Source organism: Monodon monoceros, unplaced genomic scaffold (assembly GCF_005190385.1).
Source record: "Monodon monoceros isolate NGI ecotype Baffin Bay Population unplaced genomic scaffold, NGI_Narwhal_1 Super_Scaffold_14, whole genome shotgun sequence".
Classification (NCBI taxonomy): Eukaryota; Metazoa; Chordata; class Mammalia; order Artiodactyla; family Monodontidae; genus Monodon; species Monodon monoceros.
Genome location: NW_021703770.1, coordinates 34,156,262 through 34,177,670, shown reverse-complemented (window position 1 = coordinate 34,177,670; position 21,409 = coordinate 34,156,262). Strand labels below are relative to the sequence as shown.

Below are 21,409 nucleotides of genomic sequence, written 5' to 3'. Positions count from 1 at the left end.
GACTCAAACAGAATGAAAGCATTTAACATGTACTGTACTCAATTCTAGGTCCTTTTCTTTATTCATCCTCATTTCTTGTTTCATTCATTTGCTACTCATATTTTATCTAATTTTAATAGTGTCTATTCTCAGTAAATATCTCTAAAATATAATTAAAATCCTCTCACTGAGCTTTACAAGATAGTAGATTCATTCTGGTTTTGTAACTTGTTTTTTCCCTTTATGCTAGTACCCTTACTCCTTTTACAGTTATACTCTTAAATCTAGTTAAATGCAGAAGTAGAAACTATAGCTTTGACTAAGACATACTTGGTATAACTCTGCGTTATGTAGTGTCCTGCAAATGTTCTAAAGTAGTTATTTGCATCAACTAATCAGATCAAATTGAAATTAGCCATTTAATTAATAGAAACAGTTTTATTATGAGAGTATAACAAACACCAAATCTGTTTATTCTACATTTCTGCTTGATGTGATGGCATGCTCAAATGTTTAAAAGATAACAAAGTCAGCAAAATAATAATAAATTATAATTAAGTGAAGTAACATGGCAAGTTCTAGTTATTGCTGTAGAATGTTTTCTAGGAAATTATAATTAAGAGATTACTACATATTTTTCAGAAATTGATTTTTAACAAAGGAAAACTTTTTAAAAGTAAAATAAAATTTAAGCTTTGAACATTAATTTCATTGTATATTTGCATATCTTAAAAATTCATGCTTTGCAACTTGGATGAAATATATGCAAATGTTTACTTAAGGTATATTTTTGGTAAGTGGTAAAAAATATTTCCCAGCAAAAAAATAAAATAACCCTCCTACCAGTAGTCATATTTCTTTTTGTATTTTTCAAGTGACATCGCTCTGTATTCAACCCAAAATTTTTCTAGTGTATCTTTGAGTTCAGTGGAGTTAATGTCAGATTTTTATAGTTTGACTCTAATACAGTTATACTGAACTGTGTCTTTGATTTTACAGTTTATGTAACTATTGTGACCATCTGCAGCAGCTGCACTTTTCAAATTATTTGCTGAACCAAATTGAGCACAGTGACAAAAGTAGTCATCTCAGATGTACTATTAAACAGAGAAAGAAAAAGGAGCATTGCCTTGGTACAGCATAGCCATCTGCTGTACAGATGTTATTGTATAGAATGACTTAAGATAAAATAATTGTAGAAAATTTTCATTAAAACCTCAACAATTTGCACTTGTTTATGCGAATCTGCATAACTCCCCAATGAGACAACACACTTGGGGTTTCTTTGGTTCTCACTCACTTTTTCTTTGATCCTTTTTGATGTGCTGACTTTAATAAACACAGTCAAAAACATTGTGCAAAAAACATCATGGAAAAAACTACAAAGGAACAATTATAGCAGCAGAAACTACTCTAATCCCTAACTTACGCAAGCTATTTTTAGTGAAATATTTTTTTTAACACTCTTTATATGACAATGTTATATAAACAGGGTAAAGCTGTCCTTTCCAGATGAGTTTTAATTTAGGAGCTGAAATAGATTTGTAATGCTAGAGGAATCTTATGTTCTAAGTAATATTTAGAGAAACACAATTGGGAATGTGTCGTAGGCATGTTTCTTCACTTGTGAAAAGTACAAAAAATATTTGAGTTTGCCTAACGATTATATTTTTTATCATCTAAACCGACATAAGGTTATGGGAAGTGTATGTGGAAAGGGAATAATAAAAGAATGAAAGAGGAAAGTTAATATTCTCCCCAAGACATTGTCAATACATTTAAATATGAAATGCTTTTATGTTCATTTACTGGGTTTTACAACAAAATATGTACAGATTATTCACCGAAATGTTTTCATCATTTGAAACAAAACGAAATGGTTAAATATTTTCCACTTATAAAAAAATCCTTGAGTTCTTCTTAGCCTCCTGTACTATTCTGTGGCCCTAAACTATCCAAGTTTCAAGGAACATGGGGTTTTTTTAATTCCACTCTGCAGATGCTAGTGTAACAGTGACTTATAATAACCTAACTCTTATTTCTGCTAGAATACTTATGTTCTCCCATGTGTCTGTGGTAAAATGGCCTTAAATTTTAAAACTTTACATACAAGATGTAATGCTTGTATTTTTTTAAATTGGTGTGTAATTGCAAAAATCTCTATGATTGTGTATAATATTGCCAAATTTTCTATGATTATGTTATTGATAACGAAATTAATCTTGTTTCAAAATCATATCTTATTTTCTGAAACATTTTAAGGCAGATATTTCTTTTGCTAGCCATTAAATCTGTCCCATTCTGTAGTATGTTCTTTTTTAAAAGTAGCCTTCCCCACCCCCCCGCACACACACACACACACACACACACAGTCTTTTTTGCTGTTTGAAGTATAGTGTTTTGGAGAAACCTTAAGTATGTAGCTATAAATTCTGAACCAGCAGTGTAGCACTTTGCACAGGCAGGGTGGGGAGTGAGCTGCAGACTTTAGCTCTCCTTGTCAGAGTAAATTATGGCTCTATTAGGGCGGCACTTCTTAGATTTCGGCAAACAAGGGTACACAATTCAGGCTGTGAAATAGCTGTGCTTTAGGCTGCCTTGCTGTTTCTTGGGGGCACGTCGATTAGCAAACTCCATGTAGATAAGGGAAAGGGAAATAGGATATGAACAAAGTTAGGTGGCACAAAGGGTTGGGGAAAGAGCCTAAGTGAGGCCATCTTGGCTGGCATTTTAGTCAGAATTAGGGAAAAGTTGCAAGAATCCCCTTTCCATAGGGAATTAGGGGACTTTTCATCCATACAGAAAGCAATGAGTTGAATTCCTAGTCAAAGAGCTGTGGTTTAAATAACTTTCACTACCCCAGCCTCTGTCATCCAGATGTACTTATCTTTGTGTATAAACAAAAGTAGGAAGAAAGAAAGCATAACCACATTATTTTTCATGTATACAAATGCCTCTTTTCATGTTCACTGAATTCAGGACCAGTAAAAATGTAAAGAACCTAGAGTTCCTTTTCATGTGCTGAAAAGTGAAAGCAGGTTATTAATTGATACAAAGTGTAGCTCCAGCTTTTCATTCCAGAGTCAACTGGATCTCCTGAGGAAAATCTCCTTAAGGCGTTGTCATAGCCATTGGATGCTGCAGAAATGCAAGTAAGCCTGAGGGGAAATAAAACATTAAATTATATATGACTACCTAAAATAATTTATTGCAATAACAAGCCATTTACAACACCCCAAAGACTTTTGTTACTTTTAGAAAGAAATAGCATCTTTTTCCAATGCCTGAACAATAAGAAATGAATTCTTTGACTGTTAAAGCCAGAGGACAAACTTAACTTTTAAACAGCCACTGAGGATTGAAGTGGAAGTACAGTTTGTAGACAGCTATACAAATCACTAACAAACCTTAATGAATATTGGGTGTGGGCATCAGGGTCCTGTCATTTTTGACACTGTGTCTCAAGTAGCTTAAACCCAACACTCAAGGAAAGGTGGAGACCTCATTGGGTCTGTTAACATCTGGGGTTTTATTTGTCATTTTGGCCATACCCCGCAAGCGCAAAAGAAAGAGTAAAAGGGGATTATCTTGACAATGAAGTGAGTTACTGAATCTTCTGATAATGAAAAGCAGAAGAATTCTAATGCCTTTCTATAGTCCCTGAGGTAGAGGTGCGTTTATAGTTTTGCAGAAGTAAAATGTAGGCAGGCGGAACAGATGGCCCAGAGTCCGTGTAACCTGACACCCCTCATCCCAGAACTGAGGACCACTATTAATCCTGGTCAGATTCCCTCCTATTACTTTATAACAAGGTTCAAAGTTGCTACTGATGAACTGGCCTGTCCTTTTTTTACTCTTAAATTACCTGTGGATTACTGATTTTTTTTCAAAATTGATATTTTTCTGTGCGTAATGGTGGACTATTGAGACATTCAAAAAAGGTAAAATAGGAAGTTCTAAAAATTGAATGGGAAATAAGTGGAAAAAGTAAAATTCTCATAACTTTTTTCAAAGCAATATTCTATATTTATTCTCTAGTACAGCGGGAAATAAAAACCGTAAATGTATAAGACATTCTCTTGGAAAGTAATTTTCTTGTCCTCTCTCTTAGAAATCGTATGCAATGGAGAAGAAATCCCAACATACAAGTTTTAGTCTCCCAGCTGTAATTGTTATCAATAATATATGTTTAGACAGAATTTTGGTCAATAATAAGCAATGTTAATACTACTATCTTAGAAATTATCTTTTTTCACCCCCTCAAAAAGAGAGGTAAAAAATTAAGAATGTTTGATATTTTTTAAAAACTCACTAGTAGGGGCTTCCCTGGTTGTGCAGTGGTTGGGAGTCTGCCTGCTTATGCAGGGGACGCGGATTCGTTCCCCGGTCCGGGAGGATCCCGCATGCCGCGGAGCGGCTGGGCCCGTGGGCCATGGCCGCTGGGCCTGCGCGTCCGGAGCCTGTGCTCTGCAACGGGAGAGGCCACGGCAGTGAGAGGCCCATATACCCAGAAAAAAAAAAACAAAACTCACTAGTAGATATATGCTGTTCAGGCATATTTATATGGTCACTTATTTTTTCTTGTTTTGTTTAACCAAATTATATTAATTCAGTCTTTACATCTTTCATTTGGAATATTTAAATTTTTCTGTGCTAAAGGGTCTATGTGGGTTTTTTTAATGTCTGTTACGTGATTTTTGTTCTTCGTGTACATTTTTTCTGTGCTGTGAGGTTACTATAGCTGTTTGGATTTTAATGAGAAGCCTTTAAATACATAGGATAGTAACTTCAGAAATTTAGAAGGTAACCACTGGGTGAAATTTCTGATGTGCTAATTTCCAGGCTGCCTGAAAAGTAAAAATCATCCAATAAGCAGCCATCTTCGGATGTCAGAGCACTCTCATGTGCTGTGGCACAGTGAACATGATGTACCTGCCCAGCCTTTCATAGAGGGAGATGAGCTCATCTCAGAGAGATAACCATCTCTGACTTTTTCTTCTGATTAATCACCGACCTGAACTCCATTTGAACCTTGTTAGACCAAAAACAAGTAGAATTCCTGGCCCAAACTATAAAATATAATTAAGCCCTTTTGAAATGATGTGTAAAAGAACATTGCTGTACCCCCCACTTATAACCACTACCACCACCGCAACCAATAAAGTTAAATCAAGCACTGCCTGTAATGGATTAAAATAATAAATGTTCCTGGATTTCAGTGTTTGAAGTACTTGAAGAAAACAGGCTCCCAGCAGCCTGGGTAGCTGAATGCAGGAGAGACATTTATTAATGACGAGTTCAAGGATTTGGCCTGTTTAAGATCATTACTTTGTGTTTACCATGGGTTACACATCTCTTATATTTTTATACAGCCCACATGTGTCTACATGCAATAATGAAAGCTTTTTTTTTTCAACAAAAGAATTGTTAATTGTGTAAATATGGTTCTCTTGGGGAATGTGAAGTCTTCCTAAGACTCTGCTCCCTTCTAATGAGAAATCCAGTACAGTTATTAGACTCTCCCAAGTATACCCACCTTCAAATCTTGTCTCCAGCTAGATTAGTCTTTCCCCCTATTGTTTTTAGTTACCAATTCCAAACTTAATCTAGACTGCTAGAAAACTGTTGGCCTCTGGTTATGTATTTTTTTAATTAATTTATTTATTTTGGCTGCGTTGGGTCTTCGTTGCTGCTTGCGGGCTTTCTCTAGTTGCGGCGAGCATGGGCTACTCTTCATCGCAGTGCGCGGGCTTCTCATTGCGGTGGCTTCTCTTGTTGCGGAGAGTGGACTATAGGCACGCGGGCTTCAGTAGTTGCGGCGTGTGGGCTCACTAGTTGTTGCTTGCAGGCTGTAGAGTGCAGGCTCAGTAGTGGTGGCACACAGGCTTAGTTGCTCCGCGGCATGTGGGATCTTCCCGGGCCAGGGCTCGAACCTGTGTCCCCTGCATTGGCAAGTGGATTCTTAACCACTGCGCCACCAGGGAAGTCCAGGTTGTGTATTTTAGAATTGTGTTCCATTGCGCTAGACTTTGTGTGCTTAGGTACTATAGAAAAAAAGAATCAATGCTTTTTATTTCTTCTCCTAGCTTTAACAAAGATATGGGAAAGAACCATTTTTCTAGATTTAGATACATTTGAGGTGAAAAAAAGGGACAACTGGTAAAAATTTCCCATATACGCATATTAAAACAGTATTCCTTGGACAGGAGAAAAAAGGGCATTTGAGACAACAAAAATGCTATCAATGAAAATATCTCACTGTGAAAATATCTCACTGTGAAAAATGCTATTGGAGAAGAAAGTTTCCAGTCCTAGCAATTAAATACTAGAGATCTTTTTCTTTTTTTTCTTTTTAAATTTTATTTATTTATTTATCTATTTTTGGCTGCATTGGATCTTCTTTGCTGCGCTCGGGCTTTCTCTAGTTGCGGTGAGAGGGGGCTACTGTTGGTTGCACTGCGCAGGCTTCTCATTGTGCTGCCTTCTCTTGTTGCGGAGCACGGGCTCTAGGCGCACGGGCTTCAGTAGTTGTGGCTTGCGGGGTCTAGAGCGCAGGCTCAGTAGTTGTGGCACATGGGCTTAGTTGCCCCGCGGCACGTGGGATCTTAACAAGCCAGGGCTTGAATCCGTGTACCCTGCATTGGCAGGCGGATTCCTAATCACTGCGCCACCAAGGAAGTTTCTAAAGATCTTTTTCTTAATAGTGTCTCCTTTGCATCCTAATGATGGCACTTTATAAGTTAGTATTGGGTGAAATGGATAAGAATTATTGTAGCTCCTAGAACTGGGACTGTGGAAAAAGAGAGGGTTAGAAGTAAATATCCCCCACTCCACTGAATTTGTGACAGTGTTTAGTTTTGCTGCGGTCACAGCAAATTGCTCTCCCATCCACATAAGCCAGAAGGCTATTTGCTAGGAAAGTTTCTGGCGAAGCAGCCCTGTCGGTGATAAGTGACTGAAGACACATCTTCGATGTTCTTTTGCTCTCTGGCTGGGGCTCTGGCCCTGTAGGCTATGTTGGCATAATATACTGAGGCCAAGCAAGACAGCCGGGGACAGGAAAAAGCATTTATTCACAACCCTGTTACCAATTGGAAAAATGAAATTACTAAGAGCTAACTAATAGCAGTAGTTTCTATAAAGCAACGTGGTGCTGGAAGGAGGCAGACAATCCCAGCCCTGCTACTTGCTGGCAGTTGATTGTGGTAAAAGTCACAACACAGCTCATTTCCAAACTAAAGGCAAAAATACTTAATTCATGGGGCTGTTGAGTGGATTAAGTGAAATAACGTACACAGAGTACCCTACACATTCCTTGGCACACAATTATGTAATTCCTCAATAAATATTAGTGTTTTTGTATCTTCTTCTCCCTCCCTCCCTCTCCCAACTCAGTCATACCACATGAATGCTGAGATCATAGAGCATTAAATTTTAGAGCTGAAAATTATCTCGGAGATCATCCTCTTCATCAAGAACACTTTTTGTCCTTTTCTCTCCATCATCCAAACACGCTGTATTTAGGATAAGATAGCTAGCATGACTATACCAACCAGATACTACTGTAACCAAAAAACTTAGTACACTTCGGCCCTGTCTCCAGCAAATTCATGATTTCTTTCAGGATCTTTGAAATACTTAAAAATACCTCATGGACCACCATTACTATGTGGGACTCCCTAAGTGTCAGAGAACCCTAGGTTGAGGCCTACTGAGCTAGGCCTAACTCCCTCACTTAGGGGTGCCGAGATTAAATGATTTGTCCAGGGGTACTCTGGGGTGCAGTGGGGGCTATAACACACGTCTCCTGACTTCTGGACTTTCTATTAAACCAGTCTTTAAAAACCTGGATCATGTAGATTAATACCAGTTTCTAAGCCATTGCAGTAAATCACTTAGGAAGTCATTTTGCTTTCAACATTGTTTGAGTTGATACCAGTTCTTCCATTCATGTGACTTACTTTAAAAAAAAAATTGATTCACCAGCAGTTTCCTCATTAAATTAACCAGCTACTATATTCTTTCCTCTATGAGAAGGTTGCTATACACTTTCCAATATGCACGGTCAGATTTGTTAGTAGGCTTTTTTTTTTTTAACATAGCCACATGATCCAATCAAGTTTTATTTTCCTAATAAACTGACACAACTGTGAAAACAGTAAGCATGGTGGCAGTAAGCATTGGAGGGAGGGGAAGAAAGAGGCAAAGCGTATCCACCGTCACCCTTTGGTATTTTCAGTTCAGTTTTTCTAGGATCTGAGAGTTTTAAAACATTTCTCAGAAAAATACCTTTCCCAGACAAGGGCCAAGTATAAATAGCCAACTCAGTAGACATTTTTGTCTTCCATGAGTAATTCTCCCTTTCTTCATATGAAAGAAAAATAAAATCCTATTCCTGCTACTTGTCATTTTCTAATGTCCAAAAGAAGAGGTTTGGATTAGACTAGAAGTCCCAGCTTTTACTCACTGATAAGGACTAGATGCGAGTCCCTGAGGACTGGAAATCCCACCCATGAGAAATCTCAAGTGCCTTAGAGAAGGGATACGTGTTAGCAGGTCGACCACCCACTTGGACTCTCATTTTGAGGACTAGACTTTTTAGGAACTTTGTTGGGGAGCACCAGCATCCCTTTCAGCTTAAACATCTGTGTCCATGTAGCTCTCTGACAGTTTTGTTGTATTTTGTTTCATTTATTAATCTTATCCTATGTTACAACTTACTATAATAACAGATGCAGATATAGGCTTATTACAAAATAGAAGGTAATTAAGTAGGATCTGAAACACTTACATATTCTGATCAAGAGGGGGAAAGCAAGCTATTTTCATGGTTAAACTACCCAAGTGCAGGGACTTCCCTGGCCGTCCAGTGGTTAAGACTCCATGCTTCCACGGCAGGGCACATGGGTTCGATCCCTGGTCGGGAAACTAAGATCCTGCATGCCACATGGTGCAGCCAAAAAAATAAAATAAAATAAAAATACCCAAGTGCCATTTTTATGTGCTTCAACATAATTAGTTGAAGAAACTAGAAATGAAAAGATTCCTAATCATCTCTTTAGTGGACCAGACTCAGAATTTTTTTTCTAGTCATCTAGTCATTTATGGTCATCTTTTTATGGATCATGCTTACAAAAATTTTTCTTCCTCACTTTTTGAGTCATCCTCATGCTTCACTGTTATGCAAATCGACTTCTGGATGTATCTAATACATGCTTGCTGATTTCCTAGTATCCTTAGATTATTTCCAGCTGGGTAAAAATACCTGGATCTGCTTTGCTAGCACATGTCATCATTGAGTACCCTTTCTAAAGACATACAGAAGCTTGCTGTAGATTACACTTTGCACAGTCAGCATGTAGAGAGTAGGAGCCCTAGTAAAGGTCTAGTAGAGACCGACAATGTAGGGCTGGCAGCATTTTGTAAACATTCTCCAAAGCAAGTGGTTTCCATTTATTAGTCTTCTGAAGGAGTATTTTAAAGGTCAGGAAACTGTTTGTTCCTTGAACTAGATTTTTACACTCAATGAAAAGTATGTCAGTATGCAAACAAACCAAGATTATTTCTATTTATCACACAAGTTGTTTCTGAAATTACTTCTCAATGTTGATACACCTCATTTAGTTTAATTAAGTACCTGCCATTAGTTTGTTAGAGCTGAAATTAAATATATAAACACAGATTTTTGAAAGAAGCCAATGGAAGAATCAGGCAGAAAAGCATTCTATTGAATGGAAGGAGGTAGAGAGAAAAGGTAATATACTCAGTCAAAACTGACCTTATCCCACAGTCACGAAAAGCAAGGTAGGATCCTGGGTTGGATCCTGGAACAAGAAAAGGACATGAAGGGAGAAACTGGTGAAATTCAAACAAGGTCTATGGTTTAGTTAGTAGTGTTGTATCGATGTTAATTTTCTGGCTTTTGAGACTCATTCTATAGTTGATGTAAGTTGTTAACATTAAGGGAAGCTGCAGGAAAGATGTTAACTTTGCTGAAAGCCTGAAATTATTTCAAAATTAAATTTTAAAAAATGACCTGATCAGTGATTGCATAAATAGCTTTAATAATATTCATGCTTTTAAAGTTTGTGACCATTCTAAATCTTACACTTTTGTAACATATTTCTTTAATTTTTTTCTTTCTTTTCTTCTCTCGTCATTTTTGGAAATTTAAGGGAAAAATTAAAAGTACAGGAAATATAAAGGATAATACATCAAATGCTTATATACTCATGGGCTAGAACAAATATAAACATCTTGTCATATTTGCTTATATGTAAACACACACACACATACACACACACACACACAGGGGTAGAGGAGTGGTAAAACTTCACAAAATTATTCAGCCTTTTCCAATGTTCCAATGCCAAGAAGTTAGTTTTTTATAATTTTTACTTATAGTCATTTGTCCCACCTTGCATTATTAGTCCATTAGGAAGAAAAATAACACAGGCCTTTACTCCCTTTCTGTTGCCATTTATTCCGGATTTTGAATGTATAAGTATCCATCTTACATGAACTCTGAGTATTCTCTGTGGCCCTGGGTTTATATGTGTGGTGATATATAAAATAAGATTCATTTTATCCCAAGGAAGATACTTAGTATGTTTCCCAATTGAAAAAAACAAAAAGGAAGGGATGATGTCCCATAGGCCAGCTTCTCACAGAGTAAAAGAATGGGGAAAGGAGAATTAATAACTCTGTCACGAGTCCCAGGGATTATTTTCATAGATTGTGGTAAAAGTGTGAACTTTGCTTTACCATTCACAAATGACCCTTTGTGAAATTTGTCACCACTCTTTATTATTAAGTGATCACCATAATCTCTTATTACTGGTCATTTACACCAAGATTAAAACCACTTGAACTAACATGCTTCTCTATTATTTTGTTGTACCCTTTTAAAAATGTAGCAGGAAATGTTCAAAAGGAAACAGAGACTCTGTTAAACTTAAAAACTGGTACTTGTGGGTCAACCTTTCTGTGGTGCCGCAAGTAACTGGATCCCCTCGTTGAGGAGCAAAGCCACAGCAGGCTGGTGTGTGTAGCAAGTGTAGTGGGCAGATAGGCACATGGGGATGAGTTAAACTACTTATGTGTCTCAAAAGCAAACCATGCCTAATACCCTAATTTCCATGTAGGTGTATGACATGAAAGAAAAGAAAGGAGACAGAAGGGACCAGGCAGGGCACGTTTATATCTATAGGTCATGTGTTTCCGTAACGCCTTTAGGCAGTGCCTGTTCCTGTATCCTCACTGCCAAGATTAGCATCTTAAATTCTCAATACCCCCTTTGTGTTCATACGAGCCCATGATCAATGCTGGTAGACCTGAGAAATAGGCAAGTACAAACTATAAAGGATTAGAAAAAAGTAAGAATAGAGTGAGGGGTAGGCTATTGGAGAAATGAAGGGGTAAAGAAAAGAACAGCGACTCAACACATAGGTATTCAATTAAGTATTTGATTAGAGTGAAAGAATTGACAGCACATAAAGTGAATAAAAAGCAAATACTAAAAGTGTTTGTATGATTAGGGAAGTATTTGTGTTTTTCAACAGTTCACTTGCTGAACAGAGTCAAAATTATAAATGTTGTTGGTTGTCTTTTTTTCCCTCTAATGCTTACTGAGATTTCAGAACTTGAGGCTAAAAAAGGAAAAATCTTGTAATGTGAAAGAAAATAGCAAATTATTCACTTTATCTTTGTATATACCCAATATATGGTAGATAACCAGTAAACGTTGGTTGAATGAGTAATGCATGCATGCATAAATATCAAGTTGGAGGTGATCCAGTATATCCAAATTCCTTATAGACAGAAGCATGGGAGTAGCACTTATTTAAGAAATTAGGCATGGTTATGGATACCATCATAAGAATTATCCTTAAAGCCATTATAGTAAACAAGTTCACTGAAATAGCTGACACATGGTGACAGCCAGCAGCTCTAACACCTTCATTTTCTTGCCTTCAAAACTGGAAACCAAGAGGAAAGGTTACTCTCCCCAAAGTATTATTGTACCTCATTGGTTTTCATTAAGCCTCATGTTCATCCTTGAAGATCAAACTCCAGAGAGTATCAAACCTGAAAATCTAGAAATTTCGGCAGGTTCCTAGGCCTACTAGTCTACTTTCTAGAAAACCAGTCGTTAAATTCTGCTATTGCTGGAATATAGCTGTAGCTGGGTCAATGCCTGCCTCAACTGTAAAGTCTCTTGTATTTCAGGCACATTGTGTCTCCTCCTGCCCTCCTCAGTGCTCACCTGAGTCTGACCCACCTTCTTTCTTCTTGTTTCAGGCTCCCAAATGTTTGCCCGACCATTGGCTTCCTGTTTCTAGGCCATTTTCCCAAGGTCTCAGTCCCTACCTTTACCTTTACTCTCCTGAGAATTCTAGGAGAATTCTCATTCTCTCTACCCAAGCAAGAAAGAATAGAATTTGTATGACAGTAGGAAAATGTTCATGTGTTTAATAGTGTACACACTAACACAAAAGCTGTCAACATTTTGATTGTTTTTATGTAAAAATGCAAGTCTAGAATTTTTTTCTTATATCCCTCCTCACCCTAGCTAATAAATATCAATACTTCTAGTTGTGTAACTTTCAGGAGTTAAGAAGGACCTTCCACCAACCCTACTCACGTTCTTCTTTGAGAAGGGATAGGCACTTTCTGAGGAATATACGGTAAGGAATCATGATGCAAATTTTGTCATTCCAGTTCTAGTTTTAAGGCAAAACCTCAGAAACTTAGTACAGTATCAGTATTTTGAGGCCATTGCTGCACAGTAGAAATATCCAGTAAGGTTCAGATTCTGTATGTATTAAGTTACTTCTACAAAGAAGATTTTATCATATGCTTACAAATATCTTCATATAAATGAAAAGTGCTATAGAGGAGAAAGGTAATCTCGTTCTTCTGTATGCTCCAGAAAAAATGCTGTCAAGCCCATTCTTAGTGAGACTTCTAGGGATAAATATCAGCCCTTGCTTTTGATAGTCTTTTCTTTGATAGATAATTACCTTTGCTTTAATAAAGTTGTCCTTTGTTTCTGTCTTAGTTCTTTTGCTTTAATTTTGACCACTCTCTCCAAAGTGATGTTTTAGGGATGATCAGACATCAACACATCAGAAGGAGTACTCTGCAGGTTTCTCACTGTTGTAGGAAGAGATTACAAATAAGAAAAGGGAATAGGCTAGAAAACAAATCCTGTGGTTTTGGATTAGAACCAGAGGTACCAGTATGAATTCATGATTTTTAATATATTTACTGATAGATACAGTAATTTGGATGTGTGTGTATACATGGGCAGTAGACGCACATATACTTCTTAGCCCTCTCTGCTGAGAGGCCCTAGAAACAGTGATACCCTAGCAGCAATGAGCATACCTACCACCCAGATTTTGGTTTCGAGATGCCATTCTTCAGCAAAAGAAAGCAAAGCTCTGGAGAAATGACTGATGCCAGAGATGGGATGGGAAAAATACAACTGAGCCTGAAACATCTTGTGGCCAGAAAGTAAAGAAGCTCTCAAAAAATGATAGGGGTATATCACAGTGACACAGGAACCAGCTTGGAGGGGTTCCCAATGGCCAAAGCTGGTTCAATTTAAGCAACAAAGTAAAATAAAGATAGTATTAGATTAGGACCCATAAAATAAATATCTATGAGTCCATACTGGTATAGATAAATAATTGAACTAATAAATAGAGTAGAAGGGACAGCTCTTTTTACTATAGAATACTAGTTAATAATTGTAGAAGAGTAAGAGAAATAGGAAATCAACATTACCACACACCACAGTAGTAATTGTTGCAGGCAAGAAGCATTAATGGATGCTAACATTAATGGGTAAAAGTTTGATGTAATAGAGGATATTTGCATAATCTTCAGATATCTCTCCACAGGATACTTATTGTTTACAAATGGAAAATTAACCACTTCACAGTGGTGAAATCTGGCAGACACCGCTTTAGCCATGTGATGAACATTAGTATTACCAGCAAGTAGTAAAACATCAATATCACTTTCCCCATGCAGTGAGAAGGGTATCACTTCTCTGGTATTCTGGCCAAAAATGCATATAACCTCATTCTAAAGGGAGAACATCCCATAAACCCAAATTGAAAGATATTCTGCAAAATAATTGGCCTGGACTATTGAAGAGACTCAAGGTCATGAAAGAAAAAAAAAAAAGCTAGAGGATCTGTCACTGATTAAAGGAGACTAAGGATCCTAGATTGCATCCTGGACCAGAAGAAGGACATTAGTGAAGAAAATGGCTAAATTTAAATAAAATCTGTAGATTACTTAAGAGTGTTATGCCAAAGTGAATTTCCTGATTTCAGTGTCTGTACTATAGTTACATAGCTGGGTGAAAGATACATGAGAACTCTGTATATTTTTGCAACTTCTAGGTAGATCTAACATTATTTCAAAATAAAAAGGGTTTTTTTTTTTTTTTTAGAGGAAGAGACTTGGAAAGATGGCTTCTAAGGTCTCTTCCATCCAGCATTACTATTCTGTGATACAATGATGCAAAATGAAGAATGGCAGAGATTTAAGCACTTTTCTTTCCTGCCTGTCAATTAAGAAATATATTGTGACAGCTGAAAATAGGATCAGATTCTAAACTGTCATTTAGTACAGTAGGATATGTCCTGAATAACTATTGTCTTGACTAGTCCTATACTGCATAAGATGGTCCTTGCCTCCGGGATGGTCACAATCTACTGGTGAAGGTGGTGTGATCTTCCCTTTCAGTCACTTAGATTACTAAGGTCTCTCTTCCTTCATGTTTTAAAATAATAGAGTTGGGTAAAATGATATAGAAATTGGTAAGTCTTGGAAACCTATCTAAGAGTGAACCGTCAAAGTGGGTTCCAAAATTATCCAATATGGGTGCCTGATGAACATTAAATAAGGTTTTTAAAAAACCCTAGGAGAGCTTTGATATTAAACACTTCTCGTGTGAGGGACCAATAGAGCATTCACATTAACATTACCACCAGATAATTGGGTATTTCATTGCAGGGTAATACGAAGATGCATGTATTTGAGAACAAAGGGTATCGTAATTCTGACATTCCCTTAATGCTCATTTGCTAGATGACTGTACTGAATTAAGCCTATACTTGTATACTCCCATTATGACAAATTTTTGAATAATGAATTGGTGTGTTTCATTTAGCAAGTACTTACTGTTGAGAAGTAAATATTTTAGGAAATGTAATGCAGTTAAGTCAGAAATTGTGACTTAAGTTCTAAGCTCCATTAATAAAGATAATTTTTGATTCTTGGGTATTTGAGGGCCTGTTTCAACTTTTTTATTTACTGTTCTATTTTTTCTTTTTTTTTTTTTTTTGCGGTACACGGGCCTCTCACTGCTGTGGCCTCTCCCGTTGCGGAGCACAGCCTCCGGACGCACAGGCTCAGCGGCCATGGCTCACGGGCCCAGCCGCTCCGCGGCATGTGGGATTCCCCCCGGACCGGGGCACGAACCCGTGTCCCCTGCATCGACAGGCGGATTCTCACCCACTGCGCCACCAGGGAAGCCCTGTTTTTTCTTTAAGTGTAACTCTGAATCAATAAAGTTGTGTAAATGAAGTGAAGTCTTAGTGCCACTATGTATTTGATGAACAAATTTAAGAAATTGATTTTCACCATCATAATTTTTAACAAAAGTCTTAACCCTAATGCTTTTGTGAGTGTGATTGTCCTCTATGGAAGATTAGAAGTTGTGTGTCTTATTTCTACAGTAGGAACATACAACATATATGCAGTTTTCAAGTCTCCACAGAGTTGAAAAGCCAACGTGCGTACTCTACTTTGAAACGTGTATGGTGTGGGCCTAAGGTGTTTTTTAATCTTTCATCTCTAAGTTTTTTTTTTCTTTAACATCTTTATTGGAGTATAATTGCTTTACAATGTTGTGTTAGTTTCTGCTGTATAACAAAGTAAATCAGCTATATGCTATACGTATATCCCCATATCCCCTCCCTCTTGCGTCTTCTCTCCCACCCTCCTTATCCCACCCCTCTAGGTGGTCTCAAAGCACCGATCTGATCTCCCTGTGCTATGCAGCTGCTTCCCACTAGCTATCCATTTTACATTTGGTAGTATATATATATGTCCATGCCACTCTCTCACTTCGTCCCAGCTTACCCTTCCCCCTCCCCGTGTGCTCAATTTCATTCTCTGCATCTTTGTCTTTATTCCTGTCCTGCCCCTAGGTTCATCAGAACCTTTTTTTTCTTTTTTAGATTCCATATATATGTGGGTTAACGTACGGTATTTGTTTTTCTCTTTCTGACTTACTTCACTCTGTATGAAAGACTCTAGGTCCATCCACCTGACTACAGATATCTCAATTTCGTTTCTTTTTATGGCTGAGTAATATTCCATTGTAAATATGTGCCACATCTTCTTTATCCATTCATCTGTCGATGGACACTTAGGTTGCTTCCATGTCCTGGCTATTGTAAATAGTGCTACAGTGAACATTGTGGTACATATCTCTTTTTGAATTACGGTTTTCTCAGGATATATGCCCAGTACTGGGATTGCTGGGTCGTATGGTAGTTCTATTTTTAGTTTTTTAAGGAACCTCCATACTGTTCTCCATAGTGGCTGTATCAGTTTACATTCCCACCAACAGTGCAAGAGGGCTCCCTTTTCTCCACACCCTCTCCAGCATTTATTGTTTGTAGATTTTTTGATGATGGCCATTCTGACCCGTGTGAGGTGATACCTCATTGTAGTTTTGATTTGCATTTCTCTAATGATTAGTGATGTTGAGCATCTTTTCATGTGTTTGTTGGCAATCTGTATATCTTCTCTGGAGAAATGTCTGTTTAGGTCTTCTGCCCATTTTTGGACTGGTTTGTTTTTCTGATATTGAGCTGCATGAGCTGCTTGTATATTTTGGAGATTAATCCTTTGTCAGTTGTTTCGTTTGCAAATATTTTCTTCTATTTTGAAGGTTTTCTTTTCGTCTTGTTTGGTTTCCTTTGCTGTGAAAAGCTTTTAAGTTTCATTAGATCCCATTTGTTTATTTTTGTTTTTATTTCCATTTCTCTAGGGGATGGGTCAAAAAGGATCTTGCCATGATTTATGTCATAGAGTGCTCTGCCTAAATTTTCCTGTAAGAGTTTTATAGTATCTGGCCTTACATTTAGGTCTTTAATCCATTTTGAGTTTATTTTGGTATATGGTGTTAGGAAGTGTTCTAATTTCATTCTTTTACATGTAGTGGTCCAGTTTTCCCAGCACCACTTATTGAAGAGGCTGTCTTTCCTCCATTGTATACTCTTGCCTCCTTTATCAAAGATAAAGCGACGGGCTTCCCTAGTGGCGCAGTGGTTGAGAGTCCGCCTGCCGATGCAGGGGACACGGGTTCGTGCCCTGGTCTGGGAGGATCCCACATGCCGCGGAGCGACTGGGCCCGTGAGCCATGGCCGCTGAGCCTGAGCGTCCGGAGACTGTGCTCCGCAGGGGGAGAGGCCACAGCAGTGAGAGGCCCGTGTACTGCAAAAAAAAAAAAAAAAAAAATTAAATATCACAATTTGTATGGAAACACAAAAGGCCCCAAATAGCCAAAGCAATCTTGAAAAAGAAAAATGGAGCTGGAGGAATCAGGCTCCCTGACTTCAGACTATACTACAAAGCTACAGTAATCAAGACAGTATGGTACTGGCACAAAAACAGAAATACAGATCAATGGAACAGGATAGAAAGCCCAGAGATAAACCCACACACATATGGTCGCTTTATCTTTTTTTTTGTTTTTGTTTTTGTTTTCTTTCTTTCTGCGGTACACGGGCCTCTCACTGTTGTGGCCTCTCCCGTTGTGGAGCACAGGCTCCGGACACACAGGCTCAGTGGCCATGGTTTACGGGCTCAGCCGCTCTGCGGCCTGTGGGATCTTCCCAGACCGGGGCACGAACCCGTGTCCCCTGCATCGGCAGGCGGACTCTCAACCACTGCGCCACCAGGGAAGCCCCAAATTGTGAAACTTTTTGATGCAGGAGGGAGGAGATATGGGGATATATGTATATGTATAGCTGATTCACTTTATTATAAATCAGAAACTAACACACCACTGTAAAGCAATTGTACTCCAATAAAGACGTTAAAAAAAAAAAACAGCCAAGCTTCCCTGGTGGCGCAGTGGTTGAGAGTCCGCTTGCCGATGCAGGGGACACCGCTTCATGCCCCGGTCTGGGAAAATCCCACATGCTGCGGAACGGCTAGGCCCGTGAGGCATGGCTGCTGAGCCTGCACATCCGGAGCCTGTGCTCCACAACGGGAGAGGCCACAACAGTGAGAGGCGCCCGTACCGCAAAAAAAAAAAAAAAAAAGCCTTACCTATGGGGGCAGAGTTTAGGTGGGGGGTGGAACTTAGGCAGGGGTGGGGCTTTGGGTGGGGCGGGACCTAGGTGGGTGGGGGGGCGACATTCAAGCGTGGGGCAGGGCCTCTGCTTAGGACCTGCGGAAGGTGGGGAGGCAGCACGTGGAAAGGAGGGCCTCTGTAGTGTGGGGTTCCCGAGTTTGGAGGTAGGGCCCTGAGTGAGGGTGTTTGTGTTCGGTTTAGGCTCAGCTCATTGGAGGGGGTCTCCAAATGTAGAGGTAGGGCCCTGCGTGGGGTGTAGGGGCAGGGCTTGGGCTCTGCATGGCAAGAGGAAGGCTCCAAGGGCAGAGGGTTAGGCCCAGGAGCCCAAGAGGCTTCCCGGTGCCTAAGTGGACAGGGAAGGCACTGACCCCGTTCCCTTCTGTTCCTTCATGCCCCACCCCCCGCACCGTCTTCCCCAGGGTCTCCCCCGTGGCCACTGGACCCTTAACTGTGGGTGCATCCCTCTGGATGTAGGAACTCCTCCCCTCCCCCTGCTACCCCTCAGGGGTGCTGGTCCCAGAGGTCTGGCCTTTACTTTTGCTCCCCCTTCCCTCCCTCCCACTCCTTCAGGACCCTCGTGGCTGGAGGGGCCTCTGTCAGCAGAGGATCAGGCCCGGGATCTCAGCAGGTTCCTAGGGGTCCAAGTAGGCAGGGGAAACCTGGCCATGCTCCCTTTTGATCCTCTGCCCTCCCAATGGTTTCCCAATTTCCCGCTTCCGGCGTGGGATCCCTTCCCCTCCCCCAGCAGCCCCTCAGGGGCGCCGGTCCCACCCCGCCTCCACTTCTCCTCCCCCTTCACTCTCCCCGCACCCCATGTCCTACCCCGTCACTGGGGGTTCCTCCCATCCCCTTAAGTGTACGTGATCCCCCACCAGTACCTGGTAGGTGCCCTAGTTGTGAGGAGACAGGAATTCCGCGTCCTCCTAGTACGCCATCTTGACTCCCTCTTTCATCTCTTTTAAGGATCAAATATCATTAGAAAAATAAGCCATGGGCATTACATACGTGGTCTGGTGAAATTCAATATTCACAATGACAATTCAGAGTATGAGCTCCTTAGGGGAAAGTTAACCCCACCACTCTAACTTTGCATCGAAATATCTTAAAGTGTGCCATTGGTTTTATGAAAAGGTTTTGATCTACACTTCAAGTTTAAGTTCAAAAGAAAAGCTACATTTTAAAGTGTATTCCTTTTCTGGGTATATTTACTTTGAACTATAGCATATAGTTTTTCTCATAAATCTAACCTGCCACTATCTGTTTTTAAGACTTTGTAAACTTCAAGTGGTTATGATGTGTGAAGTTTGGATTAAACTAAAATTTTTAGAAAACACATGTTATATATTTTGATTGTTTTGAATTTTAACATGGGCCAGTCAAAAACTTGAGTGTCTCTCAAAGTAATATACTGTACTCTGTTACTACAAGAAATCACAGAAAATTGCCCTCTCCCATCATGTTAACAATAGACAAATGAAGCAGTTGTTCTCATTCTTAAATGTAGTGTTTGAAAAACTTGCACAATTTAATGAAAATGTCTCTACTCATAAAACTTAAAATGCTCACACATGGAAAAAGTCATAACGTTTTGGCAAATATTGCTTTGTTAGGAATGTGAGTGAGGTATACCTGCTTCATAACTAGAATTCTATATAAATGGCATGAAACTGTGGGGAAAAGCCAACTGAAAAGAAAACTCTGACAAAGGATGAGTTAATACTCTTAAAACATGCAGGTAGTTCTTACCCAAACATACTTTTTCTTTGACAAGGAAGAATTATAACATATACCCCTCTTCATCCCTTCTGTTTTTTTTTTCCAGGTGTAATTCTTGGATCATCATTTCTACTCAGTGTAAATGATTTTCTCCTTAAAACAAGTCTCAAAGAAAGAAGTCGGATTCTGATAGGACCATGTTGTGCTACTGCCAATCTGGAAGCTAAATGGTGTAAACACAGTGGCAATCCAGGCCCAGAACAGTCCATACCAAAAATATCCATTGATTTAAGAGGAGGTCTGCTTCAGGTCTGTTGGGATTGGCCCCATTTTTCCCATAAGTTTTAAACTAGTCTTTGTTCATTGTTTGAACTGTTTCATTAAATTTTAAATCTTGGTGTGGTGAGAAAAGGGTATTGTCAGATTGCTGTTTTACTAAACTTTTTTAACAGCTTTATTGAGATATAATTCACAAACCATACAGTTCACCTAATTAAAGAATACGATTCAGTGGTTTTTTACTATATTCACAGTCGTGTGGTCATCACAGCAATCCATTTTAAAACATTTTCACACACCCACCTCCAAAACCCTTTATCCATTAGCATTCACTTCCCATTATCCTCCAATTCCCTCTCCAGAACTAGGCAACCACTATTTTCTGTCTCTATATATTTGACTTTTCTGGACATTTCATGTAAATGGAATCATATGAAATGTGGTCTTTTGTGAATGGCTTCTTTCACTTAGCATAATGTTTTCAAGGTTCATTCATGTTTTTGCAGGTGCCACTGCTTTATTCCTTTTTATGACCAAATAATACTCCATTGTATGGATATACCTCATTTTATTTATCCATTCAGCAATTAATGGTTGTTTAGATTCTTTCCACTTTTAGCTATTATGAGCAATTCTGCTATGAACATTTGTGTACAAGTTTTGTGTGGACATGTTTGGAATGTCTGAGTCAATAAACTTTTTTCTATGTGTAGACTTTTCTAATTACAAGGTAGTCAGCCTGTCTCAAGCAGTGTCATCAGCAATAATTTAAGAACCATTTCCTAATGACAGGTCGTTAGCTATTATGATGTCTGATGGCTAACATAATATATAACCTTACATTGCAACCTTTTATGCATTTGATTTGCAGCCAAGTATTGAATGTGTGAGGATATCCAACTTATTTCTTGATAATTTTCTATTTGGATAGAATGTGAATGTGTTCTTTTTTTTTTTAACATCTTTATTGGAGTATAATTGCTTTACAGTGTTGTGTTAGTTTCTTCTGTATAACAAAGTGAATCAGCTAAATGCATACGTATA

At 38.8% G+C, this 21,409-nt stretch overlaps 1 protein-coding gene across 5 annotated transcripts in view; it reads left to right on the top strand.

Annotated features, from left to right (window-relative positions):
• Positions 1-21,409, top strand: part of VPS13B (vacuolar protein sorting 13 homolog B) — a 778,183-nt gene that overhangs the window by 593,638 nt on the left and 163,136 nt on the right. For all 5 annotated transcript variants that reach the window (XM_029222782.1, XM_029222780.1, XM_029222779.1 and 2 more), the window contains one exon: positions 20,193-20,395. In XM_029222782.1, coding sequence (XP_029078615.1) covers positions 20,193-20,395 — 203 coding nt within the window. The remainder of the gene's footprint in view (positions 1-20,192; positions 20,396-21,409) is intronic.